At 37.4% G+C, this 27,556-nt stretch overlaps 3 protein-coding genes across 5 annotated transcripts in view; 2 read left to right on the forward strand and 1 right to left on the reverse strand.

The window, feature by feature from the left end:
* Window positions 1–502: 502 nt before the first annotated feature.
* Window positions 503–7,093, forward strand: vps29 (VPS29 retromer complex component). 2 transcript variants are annotated; one of them, XM_074661040.1, is made up of 4 exons: window positions 503–660; window positions 4,227–4,418; window positions 5,007–5,242; window positions 6,544–7,093. In XM_074661040.1, the coding sequence occupies exons 1-4, from the start codon at window positions 658–660 to the stop codon at window positions 6,659–6,661; spliced, it is 549 nt and encodes a 182-aa protein (XP_074517141.1). In that variant the 5' UTR covers window positions 503–657; the 3' UTR covers window positions 6,662–7,093. The 2 variants fall into 2 exon arrangements, with proteins under 2 accessions (XP_074517141.1, XP_074517140.1); XM_074661039.1 differs by lacking the exon at window positions 503–660 and adding an exon at window positions 2,246–2,718.
* Window positions 7,094–8,494: 1,401 nt separating this feature from the next.
* fam216a (family with sequence similarity 216 member A) overlaps window positions 8,495–27,556 on the reverse strand; it is a 36,694-nt gene continuing 17,632 nt past the window's right edge. The window contains exons 3-9 of one of the 2 annotated variants that reach the window (XM_074661035.1): window positions 12,808–12,872; window positions 12,669–12,697; window positions 11,273–11,409; window positions 10,375–10,501; window positions 9,568–9,742; window positions 9,291–9,376; window positions 8,495–9,005 (exon numbers count right to left, since the gene is read on the reverse strand). In XM_074661035.1, the coding sequence (XP_074517136.1) occupies window positions 8,884–9,005; window positions 9,291–9,376; window positions 9,568–9,742; window positions 10,375–10,501; window positions 11,273–11,409; window positions 12,669–12,687 (666 nt within the window). In that variant the 5' untranslated portion in view covers window positions 12,688–12,697; window positions 12,808–12,872 and the 3' untranslated portion in view covers window positions 8,495–8,883. Of the gene's footprint in view, window positions 9,006–9,290; window positions 9,377–9,567; window positions 9,743–10,374; window positions 10,502–11,272; window positions 11,410–12,668; window positions 12,698–12,807; window positions 12,947–27,556 lie in introns of those variants that run through there. The other variant, XM_074661034.1, reaches the window with a different exon arrangement.
* Window positions 17,146–24,190, forward strand: LOC141783626 (tumor necrosis factor alpha-induced protein 2-like). The gene is made up of 11 exons (XM_074661025.1): window positions 17,146–17,364; window positions 19,006–19,390; window positions 19,817–19,934; window positions 20,821–20,907; window positions 21,130–21,230; window positions 21,331–21,432; window positions 21,918–22,044; window positions 22,162–22,269; window positions 23,170–23,328; window positions 23,450–23,571; window positions 23,778–24,190. The coding sequence occupies exons 1-11, from the start codon at window positions 17,184–17,186 to the stop codon at window positions 23,935–23,937; spliced, it is 1,650 nt and encodes a 549-aa protein (XP_074517126.1). The 5' UTR covers window positions 17,146–17,183; the 3' UTR covers window positions 23,938–24,190.

The raw sequence follows: 27,556 nt of genomic DNA on the forward strand, positions 1-27,556 counted from the left end.
TTTTTTATTATTATCTATTTATTTATCTATATTTATTGTGTTTGTTTTTTATTTTATGTTGGTTTTGTTTAATTTCTGTTGTCCTTTTATGTTTGTCACGGCTCTTTGTTTGTTTTTGCTATGCTTCTTTTGAATGTAAATGTTTTTAATGTTTGCAATGTGAATTTTGAAATAATATTAAAATAAATAAAAAGAATTATGACAAAGAAAGAAGGGAATTGCTATCAGGAGTAGATGATGGAAATTTTACAATGGGGAATCTGCTAGGAAAGACATCTAAGAAAGTACACAATCTTCTAATTAATTATTTAAGGGCAACAGGAATAATGGCGAGAATTTAATTATTATTATTGTTATTATTATTAATAAATATTAACTTGTATTTTATTTTTTTGTTTTTTATTTATTTATTTTATTATTATATTTTTTTCCCCTGCCAATCTCCTGCTCCACACTCCAGTCCAGTAGGTGTTCTTTTAATACATCCATGAGTAGGTGGCGGTAATGCACCTCTAAGATGGTTTGCCATCCGCCAATAAACACCAGCGAAGAAGAAGAAGAAGTTTGACGCTCTCTTCTCTGATTGGCTGACGTCGTGACGCTGTGACGTGCGTAGGCGCTTCCGCAAGTTGACCAGCAGAAACAGCAAAATAGAAGATGGTGAGTATGAAATGAAATGGCGAAAAGGCCATAATTTACCTCATTTACACCCCAATATTCACGCTCGATGTTTTCCAGGACTAGTTAACCACGTAAAGAGGTCTTCATCTGGGGTTTAAAGCGTCCACAGAGTCTTTATTTCAGTGTTTCTTTAGAGGAAGCTCCATTCTGAGATGGAGCAGCGGTCACATGACAGCTGAGCAGTTTAACGTTCAGACTCCAACATCAGATAATGCACTGCAACAAGCTGCAAGCAGCCTTAAAGTCACTCTTTACATGTGCACGGTGATCTTCAACCTTGTCCTGTTGGTTCAGCATACATTATTGTTGTCTGTTTAATTGCTATCACCACATTTTTTACTTTTTCTAGCATGCTAGCTGTGCTAACAGGCTAAGAGGCACTTTTCCTGTGCAGCAATAATGATGTTTATCACTGTTATTAACCTGAACTGGATTACTTATGAGGTCAGCTAATGACTACAATTACACATTATGTATTAGTCCATTCATTCATTCTTTCTGTTCCCTGTATCTGGAATAATCAAAGGTTGTGCAGTAGTGTTTTAGTAGTTTATATCCCTCCAGTATACCACATTAAGACACCAAGACCTTGAGGAACACCATAGAAAAAAACATGCTGTGATTTGGTTTAAAAAAACTTTTCACATTTGGAGATTTCTGCATGAATTGCATTTTTTGGTGATTGGATGGCGAGCACTTCTGTTGTGTAAACTGCTCAGAAACTCCCTTATTGTCAATATAGCTAGGAAAGCCATCCATCCTCTGAATGCTCTAGGTCTCTAGTTTGATCCATCCATCCTCTGAATGCTCTAGGTCTCTAGTCTGATCCATCCATCCTCTGAATGCTCTAGGTCTGTAGTTTGATCCATCCATCCTCTGAATGCTCTAGGTTTCTAGTTTGATCCATCCATCCTCTGAATGCTCTAGGTCTCTAGTCTGATCCATCCATCCTCTGAATGCTCTAGGTCTCTAGTCTGATCCATCCATCCTCTGAATGCTCTAGGTCTCTAGTTAGATCCATCAATCCTCTGAATGCTCTAGGTCTCTAGTCTGATCCATCCATCCTCTGAATGCTCTAGGTCTCTAGTTAGATCCATCCATCCTCTGAATGCTCTAGGTCTCTAGTTAGATCCATCCATCCTCTGAATGCTCTAGGTCTCTAGTTTGATCCATCCATCCTCTGAATGCTCTAGGTCTCTAGTTTGATCCATCCATCCTCTGAATGCTCTAGGTCTCTAGTTTGATCCATCCATCCTCTGAATGCTCTAGGTCTCTAGTCTGATCCATCAGTCTTCTGAATGCTCTAGGTTTCTAGTTTGATCCATCCATCCTCTGAATGCTCTAGGTCTCTAGTTTGTGGCTGTAAAGTTTCATGAGGCTGTGATTATCCTAGAGTTCACCACAGGTCATTTTATACAGGGAGGTCAAGTTAAAAAAAATGGTCTCACTACAATGAAATGTAATATGTATGGGGATTAACATCATCACACATGAAAACAGTTGGGCTCATTGGATCCACAAGAGTCTCAGCTTTACAATGATACCCAATTTATGTAATTCAAGACTGTTTAGGGACCCCAGTATGCAAAAATATTCAAACACATAATTTATAGAATAGGCAGAAATAACACATTTATACTGCTTGAGTAAATGTACTTAGTTACATTCCACCACTGATTTATAACTAAATTCCAGTCAACACTTTGATTTGCTTCCCCACATGATTTTGCTTTATCATCATCACTAACCATCAACCATTAACAATCGATTCGACCACATTGTTGTTTAACTTTTCTTATTTATTTTTGAATGATTAATATCTGTCTACTTAATCCATCCACTTTTTAATTTCTAATTTCAGTTTTTCCCTCTTGTCCCAACTCTTTCTTGTCTCTTGTTTCTTTTCTTTTTGTATCGTTGATCATGCCCTTCGTGTCGTTCTCTCCATGCACATCCCGCCTTCCTCCCTATATCCCCCACTCTCCTCCTCCTCCCCCTCCTCATTGCCTGTCTCCAATCAACCAGGCTGGTCACCGGGTAAGTGCCCCTCGCTCTGTGCTGGATCCCTGTTTTCTGCTCGCTCTTCTGCCTGCCACACTAACAAAGGGTTGAGATTGCACAGCGGTGGAAGTCTGCTGGTTCTGCTGCTAATTCAGCAACTGCACTGTAGGGATCTGGTGCCTGGCAGGCTACGATGCTTTAATTACACCTGCTCTCTTCTGTTCTCCTAAACAAGACATCACTCCATTTAAACAAAATAGTCTAGAAATTAGTCAGAGTAGGAAACCTAAGAGTAGATCTCAAGAACGTGTATAGAAATCTACCATGACTCAGACGGGCTTTAAGGTCATGTTTTGGGAATCCTAACTAGTGACTCATCTATTTCAAAACAGGAAATCATCATGAATGGAGGCTTTCCACTTCAGAAATAATGAGCTGTCCTTATTGGACAGATTTTTAGTAGGGCTGTCAATCGATTAAAATATTGAATCACACATTTTTTGATCTGTTCAAAATGTACCTTAAAGGGAGATTTGTCAAGTATTTAATACTCTTATCAACATGAGTGGGCAAATATGTTGGCTTTAGACAAATGTATGTATACATTTATTATTGGAAATCAATTAACTCAAACTAATTAAATACTAGCCAATGTTTTTGATGTGTATGAAGTGACAAAAACTTGTCTCAAAGCTCACCAACTGCACCGTTTATCAGCTAAACTGATTTATTGTGTTAAGTACAACCTTGAAGTGTTGGTTTGTTTCTCACCAAAATCGTAACCTGCAACCACACAATTAACATTTACAGCATCTCTCTGCTCTTCAGTGGAGTTAGTAGGTTATTTATGGGTTTCATGTTTAGTATGAACCTTCAAGTTTGTCGATGTTTGATTCTTATTGACTCCTTGTGTTGTGTGAAAAACATAATTATCTCGCTCTCATGTCCTACATCTGTTATTGAGTGTCTGAAATCCAGCTGTGCTGATTCAATCCATATTTTTCCACCATGGACTGTTTTTTTTTTTTTTTTTAGATTATATAAGAAGTAACATTCATAACCCAGTTTGAATTCAGACACCTAATAAACTCAGCTTGTTACTCACAAACATGGCTTATTTATTACAAGTTTGATCTTTATGAATTCAGCCTGTTTATCACTGTACTGAATTAATCTGCAGCAGGTTGTTGTTCGGGTGCAATAACGTAAAACTGGACTGTATTTTGATGGTTTCAAATAGAGTTGTTCCGATACCAGTATGCGTCCGATACTGCCCAAAATTCGGGATCAGGTATCGGCGAGTACGCCAGTCTATGCATTGATCCGATACCAGTTCAGAATCGGTATCGGGAAGGAAGAAATGGTATTGGAACATCTCTAGTTTCAAACAAGATATCAGACAACTTAATAAATCCCGACCTGCGGCGTCCCACAGAGCTCTATCCTCGGCCCACTTTCATTTTCCAATGTTGAGATGCTACGTCTCACAGCCTGAACTCTTCCTCATCGGTGGGTGACTAACCTGTCTCTGTGTGTGCCATCAGTTGGTCCTGGTGTTAGGTGACCTGCACATCCCCCACCGGTGCAACACCCTGCCAGCCAAGTTCAAGAAGCTGTTGGTTCCGGGGAAGATCCAGCACATCCTCTGCACGGGCAACCTCTGCACCAAGGAGAGCTATGACTACCTGAAGACCCTCGCTGGGGACGTCCACATAGTCCGAGGAGACTTCGACGAGGTCAGCGTGTGCCTGTAGAAAACAATGAAAAAAAGCACAGCCATATTCATTGAAGTTATTTTTCATGCAAAAATTGCAGAAAATTCTGTTTTCAGCCTCTCAAATATGGAGATTTTTTGCTTTTCTCTTTTATCATACATCTGTATATCATCTAAAACTGAATATCTTTGGGTTTTAGATTGACAAAACAAGACATTTAAAGACATCACCTTGGACTTGATCGATTAATGTAGAAAATAATCCCGATCAGGGCGATGCAAGTTGTATAACGTTCTGTTATATATAGCGATGGTGGTCTGCTATAAAGAAATAACAGACCGTAGAACACCGTGATTGACCAATCAGAATCAAGTATTCAACAAAGCCAAAATTTATGTGGCTGAATATTCAATTTCATGAAGGAAGTGAAATGGATCTCTTGCTGGTGCTAAAGACTAATTGCCGTGTAATGAAATTATGATCGCTCCCTCCTCGCAAATTGAGTTTTACGTTCACAATTTGTAGAAACAGTCACATTGAAGAACAAGTGTATTATTACAAGAAATAGCACTTTCAAATTAAAACAAACCGTTTTTGTTTCCTTCTCAGAACCTGAACTACCCGGAGCAGAAGGTGGTGACGGTGGGCCAGTTTAAGATCGGCCTCATCCACGGCCACCAGGTGATCCCCTGGGGCGACATGGCCAGTCTGGCGCTGCTCCAGAGACAGCTGGATGTCGACATCCTCATCTCTGGGCACACGCACAAGTTCGAGGCGTTCGAGAACGAAAACAAGTTCTACATCAACCCGGGTTCGGCCACAGGAGCCTACAGCGCACTGGAAAGGTAGGAGGAGTCATTCACCACCTCCCACTGTAACCACAAAGACAGGAAATGGGGACAAATTCTAATTAAAAAAAACACATTTTGTTTACATTTGTAGCTCATATGCATGTAGTTTTATTTTTTGCATTTTTCACTGATTATAAAAGATTTCCTTTCATGTGAGCAGCATAAGATAGAATTAGGACACTGTGAGCTGTAGTGTGATTATTTGCTTCGTATTAGAAAAGTACAACTACAGATACACATTGTTAAACTGATAAACTGACAGGAAAAACCAAACAAATCAAATTAGTGTTCTCAGACTGCTGTTCGATGCAGCAAACCGTACACTCACCATGACATGTTCATTTGCTGTCATAGCAGGTAGAGACACAGAAATAAAAAAAATAACAAGATAATTCTAGTTCTAGTAGAACGACTATGTCTCTGTAAGTATTGTTAAATAATGTTTCACAAAACTGAGAAAAAAATCCATGAGTGCTGCTTTACTTTGAATTTTGGCACTTTAGTATATTTTAATGCTGATACTTTTGTACTTTTATGAAGTAACATTTTGAAAGCAGGATTTTTACTTGTAACAGAGTATTTTTACATAGTATTATTGGTGGATTGAATACTTCCACTACTCAATCGATCAAACTTTATTTATATAGCACCTTTCAGACAAGTCGAATGCAATTCAAAGTGCTGGACAGACGATTGACAAAAATAAAGAGTGTTAAAAATGAATTTAGAGATTAATGCACACCAAAACAACCAATATAAGAGTAAGTGAGCAATAAAAGATGGGTATTTAAGATAATAAAAGATAAATAAAATACAAGAAAATAAAAATAACAATACAAATTATTAAATAAAAATGATGAAACTACACAAAATAAGCAGATTGTATTAAAATAATACAATTTTAATAAAATAAGAGATAATAATGATCAGCAATAAAATGTTGATTAAACAAAATAGAGTAAAATAAACACTATAATGATGATAAATAAAATAAGTATTAAAAATAAAAACCATCAAATTATAAAACACTACATAAAAGCCAGACTAAATAGATGGGTTTTTAGTTTATATTTAAAAATATGAATATTTTCAGCTCCTCTCAGTTCCTCTGGAAGGTCGTTATAGGGAATTACTTTCTGGAAAGGGATGTTCTTTACACTGACGATGTTCTCCAGTGTGACCTACAGCACAACAGGTGTAACCGTAGAAACCAGACAGACTATGATTACAAGCAGTCAGCAGTCCGAACAGGAAAAGCTTTGACCTTAAAACACATCTGTCTTCTCTCCTTACAGCAACATCATCCCCTCTTTTGTATTAATGGACATCCAGGCGTCTACAGTGGTCACGTACGTTTATCAGCTGATCGGCGACGACGTCAAGGTGGAGAGAATCGAGTACAAGAAATCTTAAAGGACGGCTTGAGGAGGAAGAGGGGGAAGAGGAGGAAAAGGAGGAGGAGGTGATGATGGGGTAGCGTGGCTCAGTGTATCGTTTCATTCCTTTCCACCAGGGGGCAGCATCTCCCCTGCAGTCACCACAATGTTAATGCTGTAACAAACTGTTCAGTAACTTAACTCTAAAAGAAGAAATATGTATTATATTGTTTATAAGTCATCAGCAGTTGCTTGTATCCCAGCTGTCATTTGGTAACTGTTAGAGAATGCAATAATGTCACATGTATTTGTTATCAAAAGAAATATTTGGTGCCATTTTTCTTTTTCTTTTTTTTTGTTTTGTCATTTTCGCCCTCGTCCTGTCCTGTAACCAACAGGCCTTCAGCTTCATGTAGTCGGCCTTTTTTCATTCATTTATTTCCCACAATAAAGATCTAATTTCACTCCATCGGTTGTTTTGTCTTAAATAATACTGAAAGTAATAACAATATGAATGTGTGCATATAATGGATAATATACTCTGATTCAGGGAGTAGAGAAGGAACAGTTACTGACGGGGAAATACAAAACCACTAAACAAAAGCCTCAGGTGAACAGGCAGGTCCACATACTTTTGGGCATATAGTGGAATTTGGTGTGTAAATGTAAGTATCCGTACTGTATTGTACGCTTTAGTTACCATTGAGGAAACAGAGGAAATGTCTTCAGTGCAATTTGTCTTTTAAACACAATTACACACAAATAACACTTTTTAAAAAGCAGATTCAGTGTTTTTTTAGTCAATATTCTTGGATGGGACTGTTTTTAGGCCAAAAATGTTAAGAATAATCATTATATTGCTGACAATACAGAGAAGTCACTGAAACAACATTTAGACATCCATGGAGGAAGATAAAATTCACCAAATATGTATTTTAGCAGGTAAATGATGTGAAAAGTTAAGAATATTCAGAATATACTTTGCTTTTGTAGTTCTTTAGGGGTGTTGGGTTGTGCTCCATGAGAAAATTTGGACTCATGACCTCAATATTTTTGAAAACTGTGGCTACAGAACAGACAGTAAGTAATAACTGAACACGAGAAGTGACTAGAAATGAATATAAAACAATATTAAAGATTAATAAAATTATTAAAAACAATGGGACACAAATCAGTGGATATGAAACCACAGTAAGAGAACAGTTGTTTGACAAGATACTGAAATAAATGCCAAATACCAATCAGTACTTCAGGTCAAAGGTTGCACAACTAAACCAAAAAACACTGCGGTACAGACACTGCGAAAATAAAGTATTTTCTGACAAGACAGGAGACATTTTTAGTAATTTATTCAAGTGTTAAATATTACAGCGCCCATTAATGAATATAATGAGGATGTTTTAGAGGTTTGGTAGTCAGAGAAAGGATTATTATTCTAGCAATGTCTTATTTCTATTGATACATATTTCCATCTCTTCAGCGATACTTACACAGAACATATGAAGCATGAGTGGAGAATTTAAGATTTACAACTTAAAAGGTATGTCATAAATACATGTTATTGGTTATCTGTCTGAATTCTAAACCTTCTCCAACAGAGAAAACAAAAGAGTCTTGCTAGCTTTGTTCTGATTGCCCATATGAAACTCTGGTGTCTGGGACAGGATCTGATTGGGTTTTTTTGGGGCTGAATGTGACTAAAAACGCCATAAAATAGAAAACCTGGTCTTATATAACAACTGCTTAATGACTGAACTTTTTGCATTCATTCCCACCAGTCATACTGTATAGAAGAAAGCAAATATACAATAGTATATAGGAACCACGGCTGCAGTTCATCAAGATATAAATCAAGATTTTAAGCTTTTTTTCTGAGAAATAAAATCAACTCTGCCTTTAAGAAGCAGTGAAAACTATCTGTTGCCATTTGTTTTAATTGATCATAACAGTGTCAGTAAAATATTTGTGGTTGGCGTCTCCCCAAAGAGTGAATCATGTGAACACTTACAACTATGAGCTGTGATTCCACTGCGTGCCTTACACCAATACAAGAACTGAACACGTGATTTCCTGGAAATAAAGTCTTCAAAAGGTTTCCTCTCGCTGCCACTGGGGGACACCAATATACAAAAGTACCTGGTGCATTATAAACCAAGAGGTTTGTTGGTCTTTACCTGGAGCTATGACAGAGGGGAGATTATTCTCAGTTTATATGGACACAAAATGTCATCGTGACAGATCAAAAGTTCAATAGAAATGTTATAAATCTGAGAACGTGTCATCATCCCATTCTCCCAAAGAGAGAGAACTCAAACATACACTCAGAGAATCATCCAGTCCTTCCTCCTCCTCGTCTTCCTCCAACAACCTGATCCTGGCTCCTGGCAACAAAAACAAAACTATTTAACATACTAAAACATGGATGGTTTCACATACATAAAATAACTCACATCGATTTGATTAGACGAATCTTAAAATGTCTGGTACAATAAGATAAATTAACTAAAATATGATGAACATATTTTACAGAAACTTTTCTACAAAATTACTCTAAAATTTTAAAAATAAATTAAAATGACTACATATTTGAAGCAGAGATTTAAAAGAAGGCCCCGATGTTGCCTTTACGGAGGATAAAACTAGTCCTGAACATTTCTCTGACTTACTTCGTGGACTTTTTCTTCTCAGTGTTGGAGATGTTGTTGTACGTTTCTTCATCTTTTTTTGTTTTGAATCTGATGTGTTGGAAAGCCTGCAGTGATGATGAAACAGAGGAGTGTTTATACCTTTTTAAAAGCTTCGTATAACGTTACTTTAAGAACAAAAAAAAGGTGAGATATCTGCCACCGGAAATATTGCATACAGTAAAGAAAATTTAAACATGTTCTTGGTAATCTCCTTTAAATCATGTTTTAAATATCTGTGTGAAAGTGTGTGTTCCACCTGGCTTGTGTGTTTGGGATTTTTGGAAGAAAGGATTTCCCAGGATTCTTTGCAGTAGCGTTTATCTTCTCCTTGTGTTTCGCCCTGGAAGGAACTTCAAAGCGGCGTTTATCACTCTCATCCGCCCCCGGAGAGATAACGGAAGACACAAGGTCGTCTCTTTCAGAACTGTAGCCTGAACAAACGCAGTCATAAACAAAATAGTGTTAAAACCTTTGTGAAGACATAAAGCAGGTGTTTGATAATTTCCTGAAAGAAATACAAAAACATATTGTACAACTGCAGAGTAGCCGGTGTTGAATCAAGTCAAGTCGAGGTTTATTTAAAGTGCATTAAAACGCAAAAGTGTCGCAACATGTTTCAAAAAAGAAATAACATACAGTAGAACTTAGTATATTAAATATCTATAAATATCTATCTATTAAAAGAAAAACAAGAAATATAATGAGTACTTATCAAATATTGAAAATAATAGCAATAACACCAACAAAGTGCAGAGAGAGGATTAAAACAAACACTGGTGTTGAACCAAACTAGTGATATAGTTAGAAAAGAGAGAACAAGTAAATGGGTATTTTTGGTGAATTCTGGGGACAGATAAGAAACCAGAACCAAAAACAAAACAGGAAGTGTGCTGGTGTTTATGGTAAAATAAGATCTGAGAGGTATAGTTGCAAACCCATGTAGTTCTTTCTAGGCAAGCGAGAGTGCAAGATGTAATTAAAACCATCTGCATGTTCCTCCTTAAAGACTTTTGTTGTTCACAAAAAGAACCAAACCATGTCTATTTGTTTTGTTTTTTCTCACCTGCTGGTATACTCCTGTGCAGCATGTTCATGTAGTGTTGGGTGATGAGGTTACGCACGCGCACGGTGCTGTAGGAAGCAGCGATGGTGTACAGATACTCCTTCTGAGCTGGTGTTAGGGCTGCGTGCTGAGGGAGAGACAGAGGTCAGGTTTCACTGCAGGGATTCACACTCAGACACTGACACCATTTACATTGTGTTACTTTGCTTCTCCTCATGTTGTATTGTACTCGGATTACCTTTAACTAGTTTGAAACAGGATGAATCACTGTCCGGTAAATCAGTTGTGGAAGTTCTAGCATTAAGTCATGGGAAGTGGTGGAAGAAGTGTTGTTCGTCTTGTGGCTGCTCCCGGTAGGAGGCGCCACAGCAGATCATTGATCCGCACATTGATTTGGCATACTGTAGGTTTTATGCCGGATGCCCTTCCTGATGCAACCCCCCTGTTTCCACGCGAACACGGGGAGAACATGCAAACTCCACAAAGAAAGGCCCTGCCCAGACCGGATCGAACCCAGGACCTTCTTGCTGCGAGGTGAAAGCACTAACCACCGCACCACCGTGCAGCCGCAGTGGTGGACGAAGTATTCAGAACATTCACTTAAAGGTAGGGTCGACGATGTTGGAAAGCTAGCATCATTTGAAAGTAGCATCGCCTCAGGAGCTCCATCTAAACCCAACTCCTCCCATCGGGGCTCCTTCCAAGGCAACGCACCCCCCCTCAGCCTCAAAACAGCTTCTACGGTGGTCAGGACAATTGGAAACCCTGACCAGCCCATACAAATGTACTCCAAATGGTAGGTTTACTGGGTATGTTGTTGTATTTAACTGTAATAATTATATCAAAGGCTCACAGTGTAGAGGCCAAATAGATCTCAATGACATGATGATACTTTTACCTTCAGAAATGGGGCTGCGGTGATGGTTTTGGGGATTTGTATGGTCGTCACGTGTTGGAGTTGTGGTTCACATCTTGCAGCTGGTGGTCTGTTGATTTTAAAACCACTGTTGAAGTTCACACCGGGATCTTTAAACGCTGTTAGCAGAAAGAAAACAGACAGTCATTGGGACAGTTCTTTAGCCTCAGTTGAGAAGCAGGATACTTGACTGCCTACTTTTACACCTCGACACACCCGATTATTTGCTGCTTGAAGTGGGCGTAATTGTTGGATCGTTATTTGAGGAAGTTTGAAGCATGCTAAGGCCTGACAGTTACTGCACCTACCTGAATTCAAATAAACTGCTTGGAAGATTGTCTAACAGTGTCTGATGGTGACAATTAAGCCCACATACAAACCAGTTTAAAAGTTTAAAAGTTAAGTGTAAATTTAAAGGTCCCATATTATGCTCATTTTTAGGTTCATACTTGTATTTTGTGTTTCTACTAGAACATGTTTACATGCTGTAATGTTAAAAAAAAACTTTATTTTCCTCATACTGTCGGCCTGAACATGCCTGTATTTACCCTTCGTCTGAAACGCTCCGTTTTAGCGCATTTTGACGGAATTGCAACAGAATTGCAACAGAATTGCGTTGCTAGGCAACAGCTTGGGTCCATGTTTACGTCCTGTCAGCTGATGACATTCACATACACTGCAACCAGGAAATAAACAGGGACACATTTAGAACGTTTACGTTTAAATCTGTGTAAAGGGTCTAAATATTGTATATTTGTGACATCACGAATGGGCAGAAACTCTGACAGCTTGTTTCAAATGCAGAGTTTCTGAATACGGGCTGTGTGTATTTCCCTGTGGATTGAGTGTTTCGATACTTTTACAGTGTTTATATAGGACTTAAGCCTGCTTTATAATAAAGAAAAACATGAAAATCTCACTTTTTTATAATATGGGACCTTTAATCTAAGAGGTCATATTTGGCGGGTAAGTGTTTTGTGCATTTTGGAACACGTGAGCCATATCCGAAGGCTTGTATGTGGGCTTAGTTAAACTGCTTCTACTTAGTAAACAGCACGAGTGAGCTTTCTTCCTGTAGCCGATCAGGCGTGACGCAGGTCAGGTTCAGGTGTAGGATTTCCCCTCTTCTTTTCCATTGATAGAAAACCTGACGCTCAGGTTTCAAAGCAGGACAGGATACTTGACATGTTTTGTTTATTTAACGAGTAGATTGTGCATGCACATCTGAAATCTGAACCGAGGGACGACGGTGAAATAGACAGAAGACAGTGGATTTAATATGCTGAATAAAAAGCTGAGGCATTATTTGGGTTTCTTCTGATTTCTGCTTCTTTACTGCTGACTATTATTTTATTTTATAAAAAGCAGTTAAACTTACCCATCTTTGAGTCATTCATCCCAGTACTCCTGCAACAGAAGGAGCAACATAAAGGTGTCTTCTCAGTGACATAAACTTACTGATTAAATAAATATAATAAGAATAGAATATTTTGTTTAAAATTAAATTATTACTTTACCTTGGTAAAGCCTCATCCTGATGGAGCCTGCGGAGCGGATGACTTCCTGCAAATTTCACCTGTTTCTTCATGTCAGGAAGACGTACAAAGACACTGTCAAGTCTCCTCTGAACCAGCAGCAGCAGCCAGTTAAAGACACATATCCGTCCACACTGAGGTCCGTCCAGATAATTAAAGAGGTTTCCTGATCTCACTCAGGACCTTAAAGGCCAGTGGGTGTGTCCTGTCACATAAAGCTCCAGCTTATTTGTTGAACCAAAAAATGGGAAAATGACAAATATTTTAAATTATAGTGAGCCTTGTAGTAAAATGTCCTGGATTCAATACTCAAAAAAGTACTTTTATTCAGAGTTTGCATTTAAATTGATTTATTTTTATTATTATCATTTCTTTTAATTATTATTTTTACTTATATTTTTTCATTACCATTTTTTTTATTTACTTATTTGAATTATTGTTTTTACTTTTTCAATACCATTTATTTTAAATTTTATTTACTTATTTTTATTATTATTATTACTTTTATTTTTTCATTACCATTTTATTTTATTTTTCTTATTTACTTATTTTTACTTTTATTTCTTTATCACCTTTTTTATTAACTTATTTTTATTATTATTATTATTATTATTACTTTTATTTTTTAGTACCATTTATTTTTTATTTATTTTTTATTTATATACTTATTTACACTGTGGTTATATATTGTAGATATTTGATGCATATATTTGTACATATTTCTTATATTTCTAATTTTGATTAATTATTAATTTATTAATTCATTAATTTATATTACTCTACATACTGTATATTGTGTTATATATTGTAGCATTATGTGCATAATTTACATTTTACATACTCCTTATTTTTTTTTTTCTTATATTCGTTATGCTTGTAAATAAGAGCAACTGTAACGTCTCAATCAGGTATTTCTGGTTCTGAAATCAGGTGAACTGAAGGCTTTAAACTCCCTTGTTAATTAATTTGTCTCTCAACATGAAAGAGCAGGTATGAAAAATGAAAGAATGAATAAATGTTTATGTCTGGAAAACCCACTGTATTCAGTAATCTGGTTCTTTAACTCGATTAAATCTGTTTTTCAAATTCACATTTTGTTTTCCTGTTCATTAAAGTTAATTGCTGGTTAGGACTTCGTTTATGGTAAAAACAAAATCTGGTTGACTTGTAAAGTCAGCATGGAGTTTCAGTTTCAGTTTTATATGTTTACTGTTACATTCATATTCTCCACAGGATGAATTGTAATAACTTTGGTGGTACCTTTCGTCTTACTTTATTTTAACATCACAACTCGCTCTACTACAGTAGGGCTGGGCAACAGGACGATATAGAACATCAAAACGACATAAAAACATCTATCATATATTTTTCTTAGGGATGTCAATCAATTAAGTATTTAATACTCTTATCAACATGGGAGTGGACAAATATGCTGCTTTATGCAAATGCATGTATATATTTATTATTGTAAATCGATTAACAACACAAAACAATGACAGATATTGTCCAGAAACCCTCACAGGTACTGCATTTAGCATAAAACAATATGCTCAAATCAGAACATGGCAAACTGCAGCCCAACAGGCAACAACAGCTGTCAGTGTGTCAGTGTGCTGACTTGACTATGACTTGCCCCAAACTGCATGTGATTATCATAAAGTGGGCATGTCTGTAAAGGGGAGACTCGTGGGTACCCATAGAACCCATTTACATTCACACATCTGGAGGTCAGAGGTCAAGGGACCCCTTTGAAAATGGTCATGACAGTTTTTCCTCGCCAACATTTAGAGTAAGTTTGGAGCGTTATTTAACCTCCTTCACAACAAGCTAGTATGATATGGTATGATGTGTTGATGTTTCATTTCCTGTATTCAAGTGCTTTCTCTCTTGCTTGATTTGATATTGTATATTTATGTGGTACTTTTATATTGTTTATTCTTGATGACTCAGCTCCTGGTTGGAGATGCAACTTCTCTCTTGAAACTGGACTTTGTTCTGCATTAAAGTAAATAAAAAGCCGCTGAAAAACCACCTCTACAACCACATAGCATTTAAATGCACCAGCCTGTGGTTAAGTGTTTTGATTTGTGTTGAACTCAGCCAGCCAGATTCATTCTACCTCTTCCTGCTTCAAACACAGATGTAAATTCCATAGTTGGGAAATATGCATGCACTGTGTCGGGTTTGTTGGGATTAAAGGGAGTATCCAGCTCTCCTAAACTTACAGTTAGATAATGGGAAACCCACAGTGCTCTCCGAGAGAAGGAGAGAGAGGGAATATCCCAGAATGCTTTTTGTTCTCTGAAGGGGAATTTGATCCTAGTTTTCAGACACACCCACACAAGCCTGCATCTGTGCACCGATTAAAGCTAGGGTTGGTAATCTAACTGTTATAAACCCATACCACTACTAAAAACTGCACAGCTTTGTACTTACTTTTATTTTTTATTTCATTTTCTCTTACTATGTTTGTGTTTTGCTCCATTATGCAAAAGCAAATTCCTTGAAACCTACTTGTCGATAAACTGGATTCTGATTCATGCTGAATTAAATATATAATGAAATATGAAACTGGAAATATAACAGTTTCACATTTGAATTCGCTCCGGATGTCTTTCATTTCCAACAATCTCCCAGTAAGAGAGACTGCATGCACACAAGCAAAGGTTTTTCGATTTGTAAACACCTTTCCTCTGACGACTCAGTACAATGGCACGTCAGTTCGCTATCTAAAAATACACCTGCACACCTGATACCTGCAGGCACAGGTAAACGATGGCTCCCACTCACTTTCTGTTTCCTCCTTTCAGATTACCACTGAAACAAGAAAGTGACATCATGTGTGTATGTATAAAAAAAAGGTTGCTCATTATGCATTAAAATGAGCTTTTTCCAAAAATGCAACATTTAAGTGATGAGAACATTAATGCATCAATAATTATAATACATTAATATAATATAGATTATTCTGCATAATGAGTACTTTTGGTATTTTAAGTATTTTAATCTTGATGCTAATACTTTTCTACTTTTACTTAAAGGGACTGTTTGTAACTTTTTACACGTATAGATCTACCGGATCGGTTTCCCATGCGCGCTCGCGTGTGGCTACGCTGTCTAAACAAGACTCCAACACAAACTACACGGAAGCACTCTTGGTTGTATCAAGTGAAGCCCGTCTTGCAAAACAGTGTTGGCGGTGGTCATAGTACGCGGGGGAGACCGTAGCTTTGGTCTCCAGGGCCGGAGGCTCTGCTCCTCTGCTTGCCTTCATTCACACACCGCGCTCGTTCTCTCTCCACCTCACGTTCATGCGCGCTCACTACACACTGCAGGAGACTTTGTAGCTCTGAGATTATCTAGTGAATGTACAGTGGACGTTTGTGCAGAAATAACTGCTGCAGCTCCTCCAGGCCAACAGAGGTTTTCCGTGTCTTGTGAAGTGACGGGGCTCCGCAGCGAGAAACGTTATCGTCTCCGACCGCAGCCGGAGGGAGACACCGGCACCCGCTCGGAGACGATAACGTTTCTCTTGCTGAAGCAGGAAAAGCCAACACTAGGATCAGCATTGATTCATGGAGAGACCTTCGTCTGGTCAGCTAACATTACTGCCAAGCAGCTGAAATATAGAGTGATATTGTGGTTTTAGCTGACGTGTGTCGCCTCACTGTTTTGAGCGATGCTCGTTCAGGTATATTTAGAGCGAGCAAGCGCGATCCCGACGCTGACTTTCGTTGACTTAACGGCCACAGGTGTCGCTGTTAACAAGCAATTTCTGAAAGTTACAAACAATCCCTTTAAGTACACTTTAGAGTGCAGGACTTTTACTTGTAACAGAGTGTTTTTACACTGTGGTATTAGTACTTTTACTTATGTAGAAGAGCAGAGCACTGCTTCCACTTCTGGTTACCTCCAGGAGACATAACCAGAACGTCACATGTGATTTGTGCTGCTGACATAAATGAACCCTAACCGCAATGTTGTGTTCAGAACAGCTGATTTTTTTTATCATTATTTGACAAAACAATCTCACCACAAGGTTTAATGAGCTGCTCTGGAGCTACTAATCTGAATATTTCTTAGTGTGACGTTGCGGTGAGACTGTTTTGTCAGCGCCTGTTTTCAAGGTCACGGTTATTATATTACTATATATTAATTATACTATTATCATTAGTAGTAGTGGTAGCAGCATCTGTAGTATGTTATTATTGTGGCTCTTCTCAACATGATGCAACAGCTTTCACTTTACCATGGGGAATCACTGCTACAGTAAAACGAAAGTACTCTGTTGGTGATGTGATGGGAAAACCCCATCATCTCCCTTTATAAAAGGGCATAACAGAGCTGCTCACTCAGAGATGCAATCAGCCCTAGCAGGAACGGTCAGCCCTACAAAGCCACAGCTTAAAAACACAATCTGGATGAAGTCTTTCAAACTGGAGATGAAGAAAATTACGAAATTAGCGGTAAAGACCAAAGGTTGGAGGAGCAACAGCAGGAAACCTTTAATAGAGGAAAACAACAATGGCACACAAGATGGTAAGACTCTTTTATATTTATGAGTTTGCTTTGTTTGCATAGTTTATACACACACAGTTTATACGCAATCATTATCCTCTATATCTACTATTGTCTGTCTTGTTAGTGTAGATTTATATTTCAATACAGCTTGAAATGAGGCCAGGTTGGTTAAATATACATGTAGATACTATTTTCTTATGTGTGTTTGTGAAATGTGAAGTTTAGAACATCTGAAAACTGAAGTGTTCTGTGACATAGAAAACAAAAGTGCAGTAATAATGGCTTTAAAAAGTGAGTAAAAACAGGTCTATTGAAGTGTGTTTCAAGAGGAGATATTAAAAAGATATAGCTTATAACAAGTAAAAACTGTGAACAACCATGTAAGGGTGGAGCCAAATCAAAGTGTTGGAGCACTATCTGGAAAACTGTGATACCGCAGTTCAAATAAGATTTTATCAAACTGCAGCATGGCCTCTGGTGTTGCTATCAGGCATGCCGGGGATTCCCATGCACCTATGTAATCTAAATTACCCTTGAGGCGTGTCGTGCAGAACTACAACCTATTAATGTGGGTTGATGTGTAACTCATACCATTGATCCTGACTTTCTTATCCCCTCCTCTTCAGAAAACAAACCTGTTATTCTGCTTTGATATGTCTAAATGTGACACAGTCAAGAACTCGATTGAAGAACCAGAAATCCTAAAACCAAGAAATGAGTCAGCATTTTAGCACGTCCAGTTTCCTCGTCTGGAAGTCAATGAGTTTCTCTGAATGGGTTTTTAGTTAGATGCCTGAAATAAGGTCTGTGGTTAACACAAGAGTTTTTATCGTTTTGTTCTACATGGCTAAATAAGACTACTGAACGTCATCACGCCGACTCATCCGTCTTTACAGCCTTGTTGTTTATACTCGCGTTCATGCAACCGTGGTGTAGTTCGTTTATAGCCTAACGTTACTTTTTTACTTCTGGAGATTGCATTTACAATACAATCATTTGTGGAGATTATCTTGCTGAACAAAACGTGTAATTATCATAAACGTTTGTTTGAAACAGAGTTTATTTTCTTCAATAATCCAAATCCCAATGGAAAAATCCCGTTGGCTATTTGTGGAGGGAACCAGGGCGATGCTAACTTTCTGGTTGGCCTACAAAACTACGTCATCCCTAGAGGACTCTAAAAAGTATTGAACACGTGTATATGTTTTCAATAACACGTGCATAAAACGAAGTTGTGACTTATCAAACGTATATCTCTTCGAAATGACTGCCTTACCTATTCAACATAATATAAGGTGATGCAGAGAAATGGCAGTAAAAATGTTCAAGGAGTAGCGTTCATTTACGATCAAATATCGCTCTTCTCACGATTTACAGATTATTGTGAATTGGGTTGCGATGGTTTGTCATTTTTTAAAAAGTGGGTCTGGGAAACACTGGTATAATGTATAACAAAGCATCAATTTGTTTTCTGCTGTAAAAATCTGGTATGAGATTAAAAATACTCAAGTAAAGTACAAGTATCTCAAATTTGAACTTAAAGTAAATATACTTAGTTACGAGTCAGCAGAATTGAGACATACATGTTTATTTCTTTGTATTTTAAAGTAAGATTTACAGTGTTTTAACCTAAAAAGCTTATATTTGACTCTTTCATAGGACACGACCAGGCAGGTACCGGGTATGACAACCCCTCTACTCACAACAATCTGAACACCGACAAGGAACAACGCCTGCAGGGCGAGCAACAGAGCGAGCAACAGAGCGAGGACCAGATCACACCTCAGGAACAGGAAAGATATGAGTACGAGCACTTCCCAAAGCTACCGGCTGATGTGGAGCAGAACCTCTATCCGCACCTGTTAAAGGTGCAGGAAACTGTGCATAACAGGCTTGTGAGGCTGGGCCCCCTGTTGCAGTCTACGGAGTTGATTGAACGCTACCATCGTCAGACATTTGATCACCTCGATGATCTTCTCCAGAACGTCAGCTCCCCCCAGAACTCCCTGATGCTGATGAAGTGGGTCCTACATACGTATCTGAGGTATCTATCTTTTTACCTACTGAATCTTTATTTACCTCAGCTGCAGAGGGCCTTTATTTGAAGCAGGCTTATATTAGAGACAGGCCTTTATTCCTAATTCACTGTTTGAGTTTATTTGGTCATATTTTAGTATGAAGCTTCCTTCTTTTCTGATCGGCTCCCGTTTGCTCTGTTAAATTTGTGTTTCTGCATTATGTTGTTAAACGTATCCTCATACAACGGTATGTTTGATATCTTAGGAAAAGTTATTCCTCATTTTTTGTGCGTTTTCCTACGAATGTCCAAATATATGCATGTAAACATACTCAACTTTTACTCTCTACCTCTTGTATGCTGAATAACTCTTTCATTATTCTGAATACTCGATAGAGAAGTGAAACATGCCTCTGCCCAGTTCTGATGTTGGTATTTGTGGTACTTTCCCAGTCAGGAGCTGCTTGGCAGTCCTCTCTTTCAGAAAATGGATCCCATTAAAAAAGTCGACCTGCTGCTGCTCACGGAGTGGACAACAAGGGCAGAGGATAAACTGATTCAAAATGTGCAGGTAGGAATACTAACTCTCTTACGCTTGTACCTGGTAGTAAAACTGAAACACCTCATCATATTAACAGATATTTGTTTAGCCTTGTACACCTTTCATGAGGGATTTATTGTGTGTCTCTGTATAACGGAGTCGTGGAAGCACAGCACGTCACTGTGGTGACAATATTTGAGTTACTTAGTAACAGTAACAACATGAGGGACATTTTCTCTCAAACCAAAGAACAGATAAATGAAAGCAGCTGTGACAAAAAAAAACACAAATCTCAGCATCTGGCCACATAAACACTGAGATATTTGAGATATTTTATTATTTTAATAATAAATAAAAAATTCTGTTAATTTCGAAAAAAAAATGTTTTACCAAGTTACTGGAGTACGATTTATTAGATTAATAATAAATACAAATTCTGTTAATTTCGAAGATTTTTTTACCAAGTTACTGGTGTACGATTTATTAGATTAATAATAAATACAAATTCTGTTAATTTCGAAGATTGTTTTACCAAGTTACTGGTGTACGATTTATTATATTAATAATAAATACAAATTCTGTTAATTTCGAAGATTGTTTTACCAAGTTACTGGTGTACGATTTATTATTTTTAATAATAAATACAAATTCTGTTAATTTTTAAGATTTTTTTTACCAAGTTGCTGGTATATAATTTATTATTATTATTAATGAATAATTGACTTTCAATTCCTGGCAATATATGTTTTTGCTATTATTTCACCCACTGACCTTAAATGATAGAATAACGGTAAATACAACAGCAGCCAAGGATTTTTATGTCATGCATTAATCCAAAATTATATTAATTTCTTAATTACTGTCTTTTTTCTGCTCCTACTTCTTCTGATGTATTTCTGTGTTTTTGTGTCCACAGAAGGAGGTCAGACGGTACATGGAGAACATCCTGCAGTATGAGAAAAGCAAAGAAGCTCACAATGAACTTTACGTGGACACTATTCAGGTACTTAGTGAACCATATTCATATTATAGGAGTGTATGTTTTTACTGCAAGACCACAGGGAAGGATTTATGTGTGTTTGTGTGCATATATAACTTTATTTTCCTAGAAATTGGTTTATTTGCTATTTTTTTTAATGTATTTCTATTTGTATTTTGATGTTGTGTCTCTCCCTTTTTTAAATGAGATATTTATTAATCTTTTTTGTTGTTGTTTCTCTTTAAGTGCATTGCTGCCATGCCCGAAGAAGCACACAAAATCAGCACAAAGCTGTCTCATCATGTGCAGGAAGTTTGTTTCCAAGAGCTGCTGGTGTTTCTGGGGAGGTGAGGATAAATTATTTATCTACACAGACCTTATGAATACAAATATCACCAATTAAAGTCAGTACATTGCAATAAGATGTATATTTTCTTTGGTTTGTAGTTACAGCGCCAAGCAGACTGAGATTCTTGAAAAAGAAGCAGAAATGGTCAAACCAGAAATGAAACACTTCTTCACGACGTTGAACAACTGTAAAGAACTCAAGTGAGTATATGAGCACTTCTGTCTCTTTGCTTAATATTTACTTTAATTCACTTCAATTTAGACTCAAGATTCAAGATGTTTATATCTGGTCAAACAAGTACAATTCATTTTGGAACCGCCAATTTTTTTTAAATTATTAATTTACAATAATAATTTTTTTTTTTCAGGAAAAGCCAAACTGGAGATGTATTATTTTTTTAAAAATATTTGTCTACATGAAAATATTATCAATAAGACCTTTAAAATATATAATAACAAAATATGAAAAGCAATAAAAATATTAATTTAATAAAAACAGTAATGAGAATACATGTCTGTTATTGTTTCTTAAAGCATATTTTTAGTTGCAATCAAGGTTTATAATGAAAAACACACTGTTGAAACAGCAAATGTAATATAGAAATGCAGTTAAAACACAGGATGTACGTCAATAAAAGGCTTAAGAAAATAAAAATGATGATGATGTTTATGATATTTCCTCTCAGGCAGCACGTCCAGACCAAAACTAACGACATCACGACATCCCTTCTCAATGAAACTGTGAAAACGCTTGAAAACCTGGAGGCTTTTACTTTGAAACTTCTGATGGAAATCGTGGCTGACATTGCAGAGGTAGCTGTTCGACTTAATCACAAATACACCTGTTGTTTTATTTCAAAAGAGGCACATAAGTCTATTTTAAAATTTAATTTAAATTTAAATTAATCTTAATGTTTTGTTGAATCACAGAGACACCTGAAGAAATACTTCAAATCTGAGAACAACGAGTTCTACCTCCTGATCGACGCGGTACAGTGTCATTTCTCCGAGCTGTCGGGCTTTCCGGATATACAAAAGGTACGTTAAAAATAATTTGAGCTTTTACAGTCTTGAATTTCAAATCTTTTTTCCCACTTAAATCTTTATTGGTAAAAGATTTGCAACATTAAACACCGATAAACAAACAAACAAAAAAAATATTTTTCAGATTTGCAGGTCTGTTTTAGGAGTGCCAAAATCAAGAATAAATCTGTAAAAGAATAAGAAAATAAATGTGGAAATATGAAGAGGAATAAATAAAAGAATATATTAGTAAATTTAAAAAATAGAAAAATAAATAAAAGAATAAATAAGTACATTTAAAAAAATTGGAAATATGTAAAAGAATAAATAAGTAAATTTAAAAAAAAAATTATTTACCCATTTATTTGTTACTTATATATTCTTTTATTTATTCCTCTTTATATTTCCACATGTATTTTTTATAAACCCTAACCTATAAAACAATTATAAAATAAAATAAATATTTGTTTTAACCAAGTATCGTCCCACACTTCCTTCAGAGATATTACAGATAAAGTACCATACAACTCTCATATCCTATCCTGTTTGTTTTAACACTTATTTGCTGACATTTCCCAAATATATGAGTGACGTTACATCATGGAAAGGGAGGAGTGAGCAGAGGGGTATTCAGTTGGTTGCAATCTGCAACCAAACCACTAGATGTCGCCAAATATTACACACTGTCCCTTTAAAACAGGAACGTTTCACCTGAGACTTGACTTTGGATTTATTAAAATGGTGAACGATGTATTGGCTGAGGAGCACTATCAAAGTATAGAAAAGGAACCCAAAAGACATCTATGTTACATACTGAAAAATAAATATCTTTATGTCTAAATACGTCGTTGTTCTTGTTCTTGTTCTTCTTGACAAAAACTAAACAGTGTCTCTGTCCGTCTTTGTTTCTTTCAGGGAGTGATGGACGACACCTACAAGCTCATCGCTCACATTTACCTCAAACATCTCATCGAAATCAGCCTGAAAAAACTGAAGAGGAACTGGAGTCATGATGATGTTGGACAAAAAGTGGCCAAAGATGCTGAGCTGCTGCACGACACCATCTCAGACCTGGTGAGATCAACGGACTGCTTGTTCTTATGTCTCGTTCATGACGTTTATTCATCAGCAGCTGGATTAAATCCTCACTGGTTACAACATTAATGTCTGACCTGTGTGTGTTGTGTTGTGTCAGGCTCCTGATGTCCGACAGTGCAACCTCATGCTGCTGAAAGTCAAAGAGCTGTTGGACTGCAAATGCCCTGAGGCGACGAAGATGACGGTTGCAGGCATGCAGCAGGAATGTTACACATACAGGTAAATCACTCTGATGTTTCTCACTCACATCTGTGTCCAAGTTTTGAGTCCATGAGTGTTGCGTTGGCCCTCTGTGTATGTTAACCTATAATCAGTAAGGTCCCATATCGTGCTCATTTTCAGGTTCATACATGTATTTTATGTTCTACTAGAACATGTTTACATGCTGTTATGTTAAAAAAAAAAACTTTATGTTTCTCATATAGTCTCAGCGAGGACCTGGAGCTCCTGCCTGCTCTGCTGCGATGGAAGGGTCTCCCCAGACGGCAGATTAGGGATGTGCAGAGTGTCCTGGAGGACGTCCCTGGCTATCAAGTCAAAACCAGATCTGCATCTTGGTGCTGCTGTATATCTGGTGAAGACTGAGCTGCTCTACAAGAGGATCGACCACAACAAGCAAAGAGGACCAAACTGATTGACCAAAACGTTCAGGAGTCATGAGCTTTTTCGGATCCCTTGAATCCTGTTAAAGTCCACTCCGTTACTGGTGTCACTTCTCTTATCTAATCTAAAGATAAAGACACAGACGTGTTACAGAAGTCTGCGTACAAGTAGCTGCCTATGAGTATGTCACTGACTTCCTTTCAACTGTTGTCATTTAAGAAAACTGGATATTTATTTTTATCTTGTTTCCCAAAAGTTTTCATTTTTATGCAACACGAGAAAATCAACACATGCTGTATTTCAATGCAGCGGAAATGCTAATATGCTATTCTGCGCGTTGGAAGATGATGTCACTTTAAAACCATCAAAAACTAAATGTACTTGGGTTGTTGAAGTTGTTTACGTTTTTAAATATTTAGCTGGATTAAGGTTGAGGGATGTTTGCACACCGTTAACAGTAAAATTATTTTGTGCAAAAAGACTGCACAGTAAGTGGTACATATTTCCGACCTGCCAACCTGCGTATCAGTTATGCATTTTGACATCCAAGTACGCCGGTACAATTTGTCAGTCTAAAGTACGAAAACAAAAAGGTGACTAATTGTGCAGTACTCAAGTCTAACAGCAAGAGGCAGCAGCAATACGCCAACGAGCGTCTAGACTGACGAAAAACAGTGACCAATCATAGCGCAGGATTTGTTCCCCTTGCCTTCATCCATGCAAGCGGTGATGATTGACGAATGCGTCGAGTCATTTCAACAGAGACGATAGCTAGGATCCGCAAAGTGACAGCAACACTCTTGACTTTGATGTTATCCCTTAATTGAGATTGTGAATTGAGTTAGCGTTAGCCGAACGTTACGTATGTACAGTACCTGCAATAGGGCTGTCAATCGATTAAAATAGTTAATCGGGATTAATCGCACATTTTTTATCTGTTCAAAATGAACTTTGAAAATGGCCAATAACCGTTTTTCCTCGCCAAAATTTAGCATAAGTTTGGAACGTTATTTAGCCACTTTTGCGACAAGCTAGTCTGACATGGTTGGTACCGATGGATTCATCAGGTTCTATAGTTTCATATGACACTCATATCTTCACTCTAGCTTTAAAACTGAGCCCGCTACAACCTAAGAATCGCAAGTTGCGCTAATGCATTAAAGAAATTAGTCGCGTTAAAACGTGTTATCGCGTTAACTTTGACAGCCCTAATTTGCAAGCTTGCTTTTCAACAATCATTTAAGTTTGTAAAGTAAGTTATGTTGCCAGTGTGTTGCAGACGGTTAAACGTATGTGACTTTTCATAGTATTCATAATATTAATTATTGCAGCCAAACGCATAATCATGAGAGGGGAGCCGATCATGGCACCAAGGGGCTGAAAAAAAAAAGCGAAGACGCGCTGCAGAAAAAAGATAACAAATGATATGCAGTTTCAACGCAATGTTTACTATTATTATTGAATTAAAAGGGATAAAATTACAACAAAAATGGCAAAATACCAGCCAAATATTCAGGTTTATCCCCAGAATGAGAAGTCTTCATGTTGGCGTAAGATGTTATGAGGGAGCGATGTGTTAATTAACAGGAATATGACCGTAATGGACGAAAATACAAAATAAGACTTACTTCAAGGTTGGCAGGTCGGCACATTTTATAAAAAGGGAAGTTTTTTTATTGAGTTCTGATGATCAGAAGACAAGAACAAAGAAGTTAAAGGGAAAAGTTAACATTTTTGTTTTCTTATGCTGCTTCAAAACGACTCTTCTTTTGTTTCAAACCTTTGAATGCTCAGTTTTATTTTTGTTTGTTTACTTTTAGTTTACGTACTTTCATTTCCTTTGTATGCTGTAGGTACCAAACGTCAAAGAAACTGAACTGCACTGATAAAGATGCTCTGTCTTTCCGTAATGTTAATATTTTAATATTTATTATTAAATTATTTATTTATATTTAGATATTTTACAAAAATGTCCCCGAGGTTATTTTTGTGTGAGGTTACTGTATTCTGGTTTTAATTCCCTTTTTATTCCCAGTACAAAGATGTATTTTCTGCTTCAGTGTATCATTGAATGTGTTTGTATTTTATTAATGTTACATACGGTGGTGGTTGTTTCTGTTTAGAAGCTTATAAATCGGGTTAAAAGGGCACAAAAAACACTTTTTCTGTCAGTAAATCAATGAATAAAATTATTCAATAAAAGGTCAGATTTTGTCTGCGTGTTCATCGAACCGTCACTAGATGGAGACTAACATCCACGAACCGAAATGGGGCTTGATGGGAAATTGTTTCTCCACAACTGCAGACACCACTGACTAAAGACACAAAACAGATCCCAGAACAGTGGTTCTCAATCTGGGGGTTGGGACCTCTTAATAGGTCCCCAAGATAAATGTGAGGGGGTCACAAGATGATTAAAGAAACATGAATTTATATTTTTGTTCCACAAAATTATGATTATTTTGGATACTTTTGCCTCTTGAAATAATAATAATAATAATAATAATAAAAAAAATGTTAACCCTAAGGCCATATATAACCTGCAGAGGACGCTCAAGCAGTGTTGTAGTCAAGAACACCTAAACCGAGACCAAAGTCATGACCCAGACCAGACCAGTGTGAGTGCATGAAACCGATAAACCGATAAAATGTGGAAGATGTAAACCACTGAGGCACTCCTCAAACTGATCTGAAAAGATCCACATCCCCATAAAAACACCCACAGAAAACAAATACACTGTGATGTTGTTGAGCAGTAATATCGGTAAGTGAACCAGTACACCAATTCATGTACACATACATACATAAGTCATTTGTGAGTTGGAGCAAATGTCATGAACATTTAGTGAAGGAAACCCCCTGTACAAATACCAAATGGCTCGACTGCTGAGTGATAAAATACCCGGTTTATCCAGTGATCTTCCTCATCCATTGGGCCCATAGAGCAGGCGCAGTAGTGTTTCCTTTAACTACGCGTCCGAGCTCGCGGTCCAGCCTCGGACTGGGGCTCATTCACATGAACGGAGGAAGGGAAATAACTCTGGATTCAGCTATTAGGGCATTTTAAGACTTTTAGGACCTAATGATTTAAATAAGGGCTATTCAAATGTTCCTACTGGGAAGTTGATTTACCTCTCTGACGTCTCTTTCACAATATAAGTCTATGGGAAAAACTATTTTTGGGCCCAATGGCATCACGTGACGGACACGGAAGTTGTAGTTCCGCTGTTTGGCCACGATGAAAATTTGCTTCAAAGCCCGGTCCTCTTCCTAGGGGCTTGGTGAAAATATGTTGAACTAGAATGGCACTCGGAGAACGCAGACCTCCGCCAAGGTGCGGGACTTTAAAAACAGATCACAGCTCACAGCTGGCGGTACCGTGAGGTGGTCGGCCTATTATTAACACGGTGTGTTTCCGTGTAACATATCGGCGGCTGCCTCTCTCATTCAGCAGCCTTGTTATGTCTGTATAACGTTACACTGCGTTGTCTCTCATCCCGTCATCTACCGCTTTTTTCTTTCTCACCGCGGACAACCAGCAGCTCCTGCATCTCGGATTCTCGCCACACATCCACACACGTATCTCTCTGCTCTCAGAAGG

This window comes from Sebastes fasciatus, chromosome 15 (assembly GCF_043250625.1).
Source record: "Sebastes fasciatus isolate fSebFas1 chromosome 15, fSebFas1.pri, whole genome shotgun sequence".
NCBI lineage: Eukaryota > Metazoa > Chordata > Actinopteri > Perciformes > Sebastidae > Sebastes > Sebastes fasciatus.

Coding starts and splice junctions, on each gene's coding strand:
- vps29 (XM_074661039.1), top strand. CDS start 2,605: ATGCCCTTCGTGTCGTTCTCTCCATGCACATCCCGCCTTCCTCCCTAT. Junction 2,719..4,226: donor TCAACCAGGCTGGTCACCGG/GTAAGTGCCCCT, acceptor GTGTGCCATCAG/TTGGTCCTGGTGTTAGGTGA. Junction 5,243..6,543: donor GCCTACAGCGCACTGGAAAG/GTAGGAGGAGTC, acceptor CTCTCCTTACAG/CAACATCATCCCCTCTTTTG.
- LOC141783626 (XM_074661025.1), top strand. CDS start 17,184: ATGCAATCAGCCCTAGCAGGAACGGTCAGCCCTACAAAGCCACAGCTT. Junction 17,365..19,005: donor CAACAATGGCACACAAGATG/GTAAGACTCTTT, acceptor ACTCTTTCATAG/GACACGACCAGGCAGGTACC. Junction 23,329..23,449: donor ACGACACCATCTCAGACCTG/GTGAGATCAACG, acceptor GTGTTGTGTCAG/GCTCCTGATGTCCGACAGTG.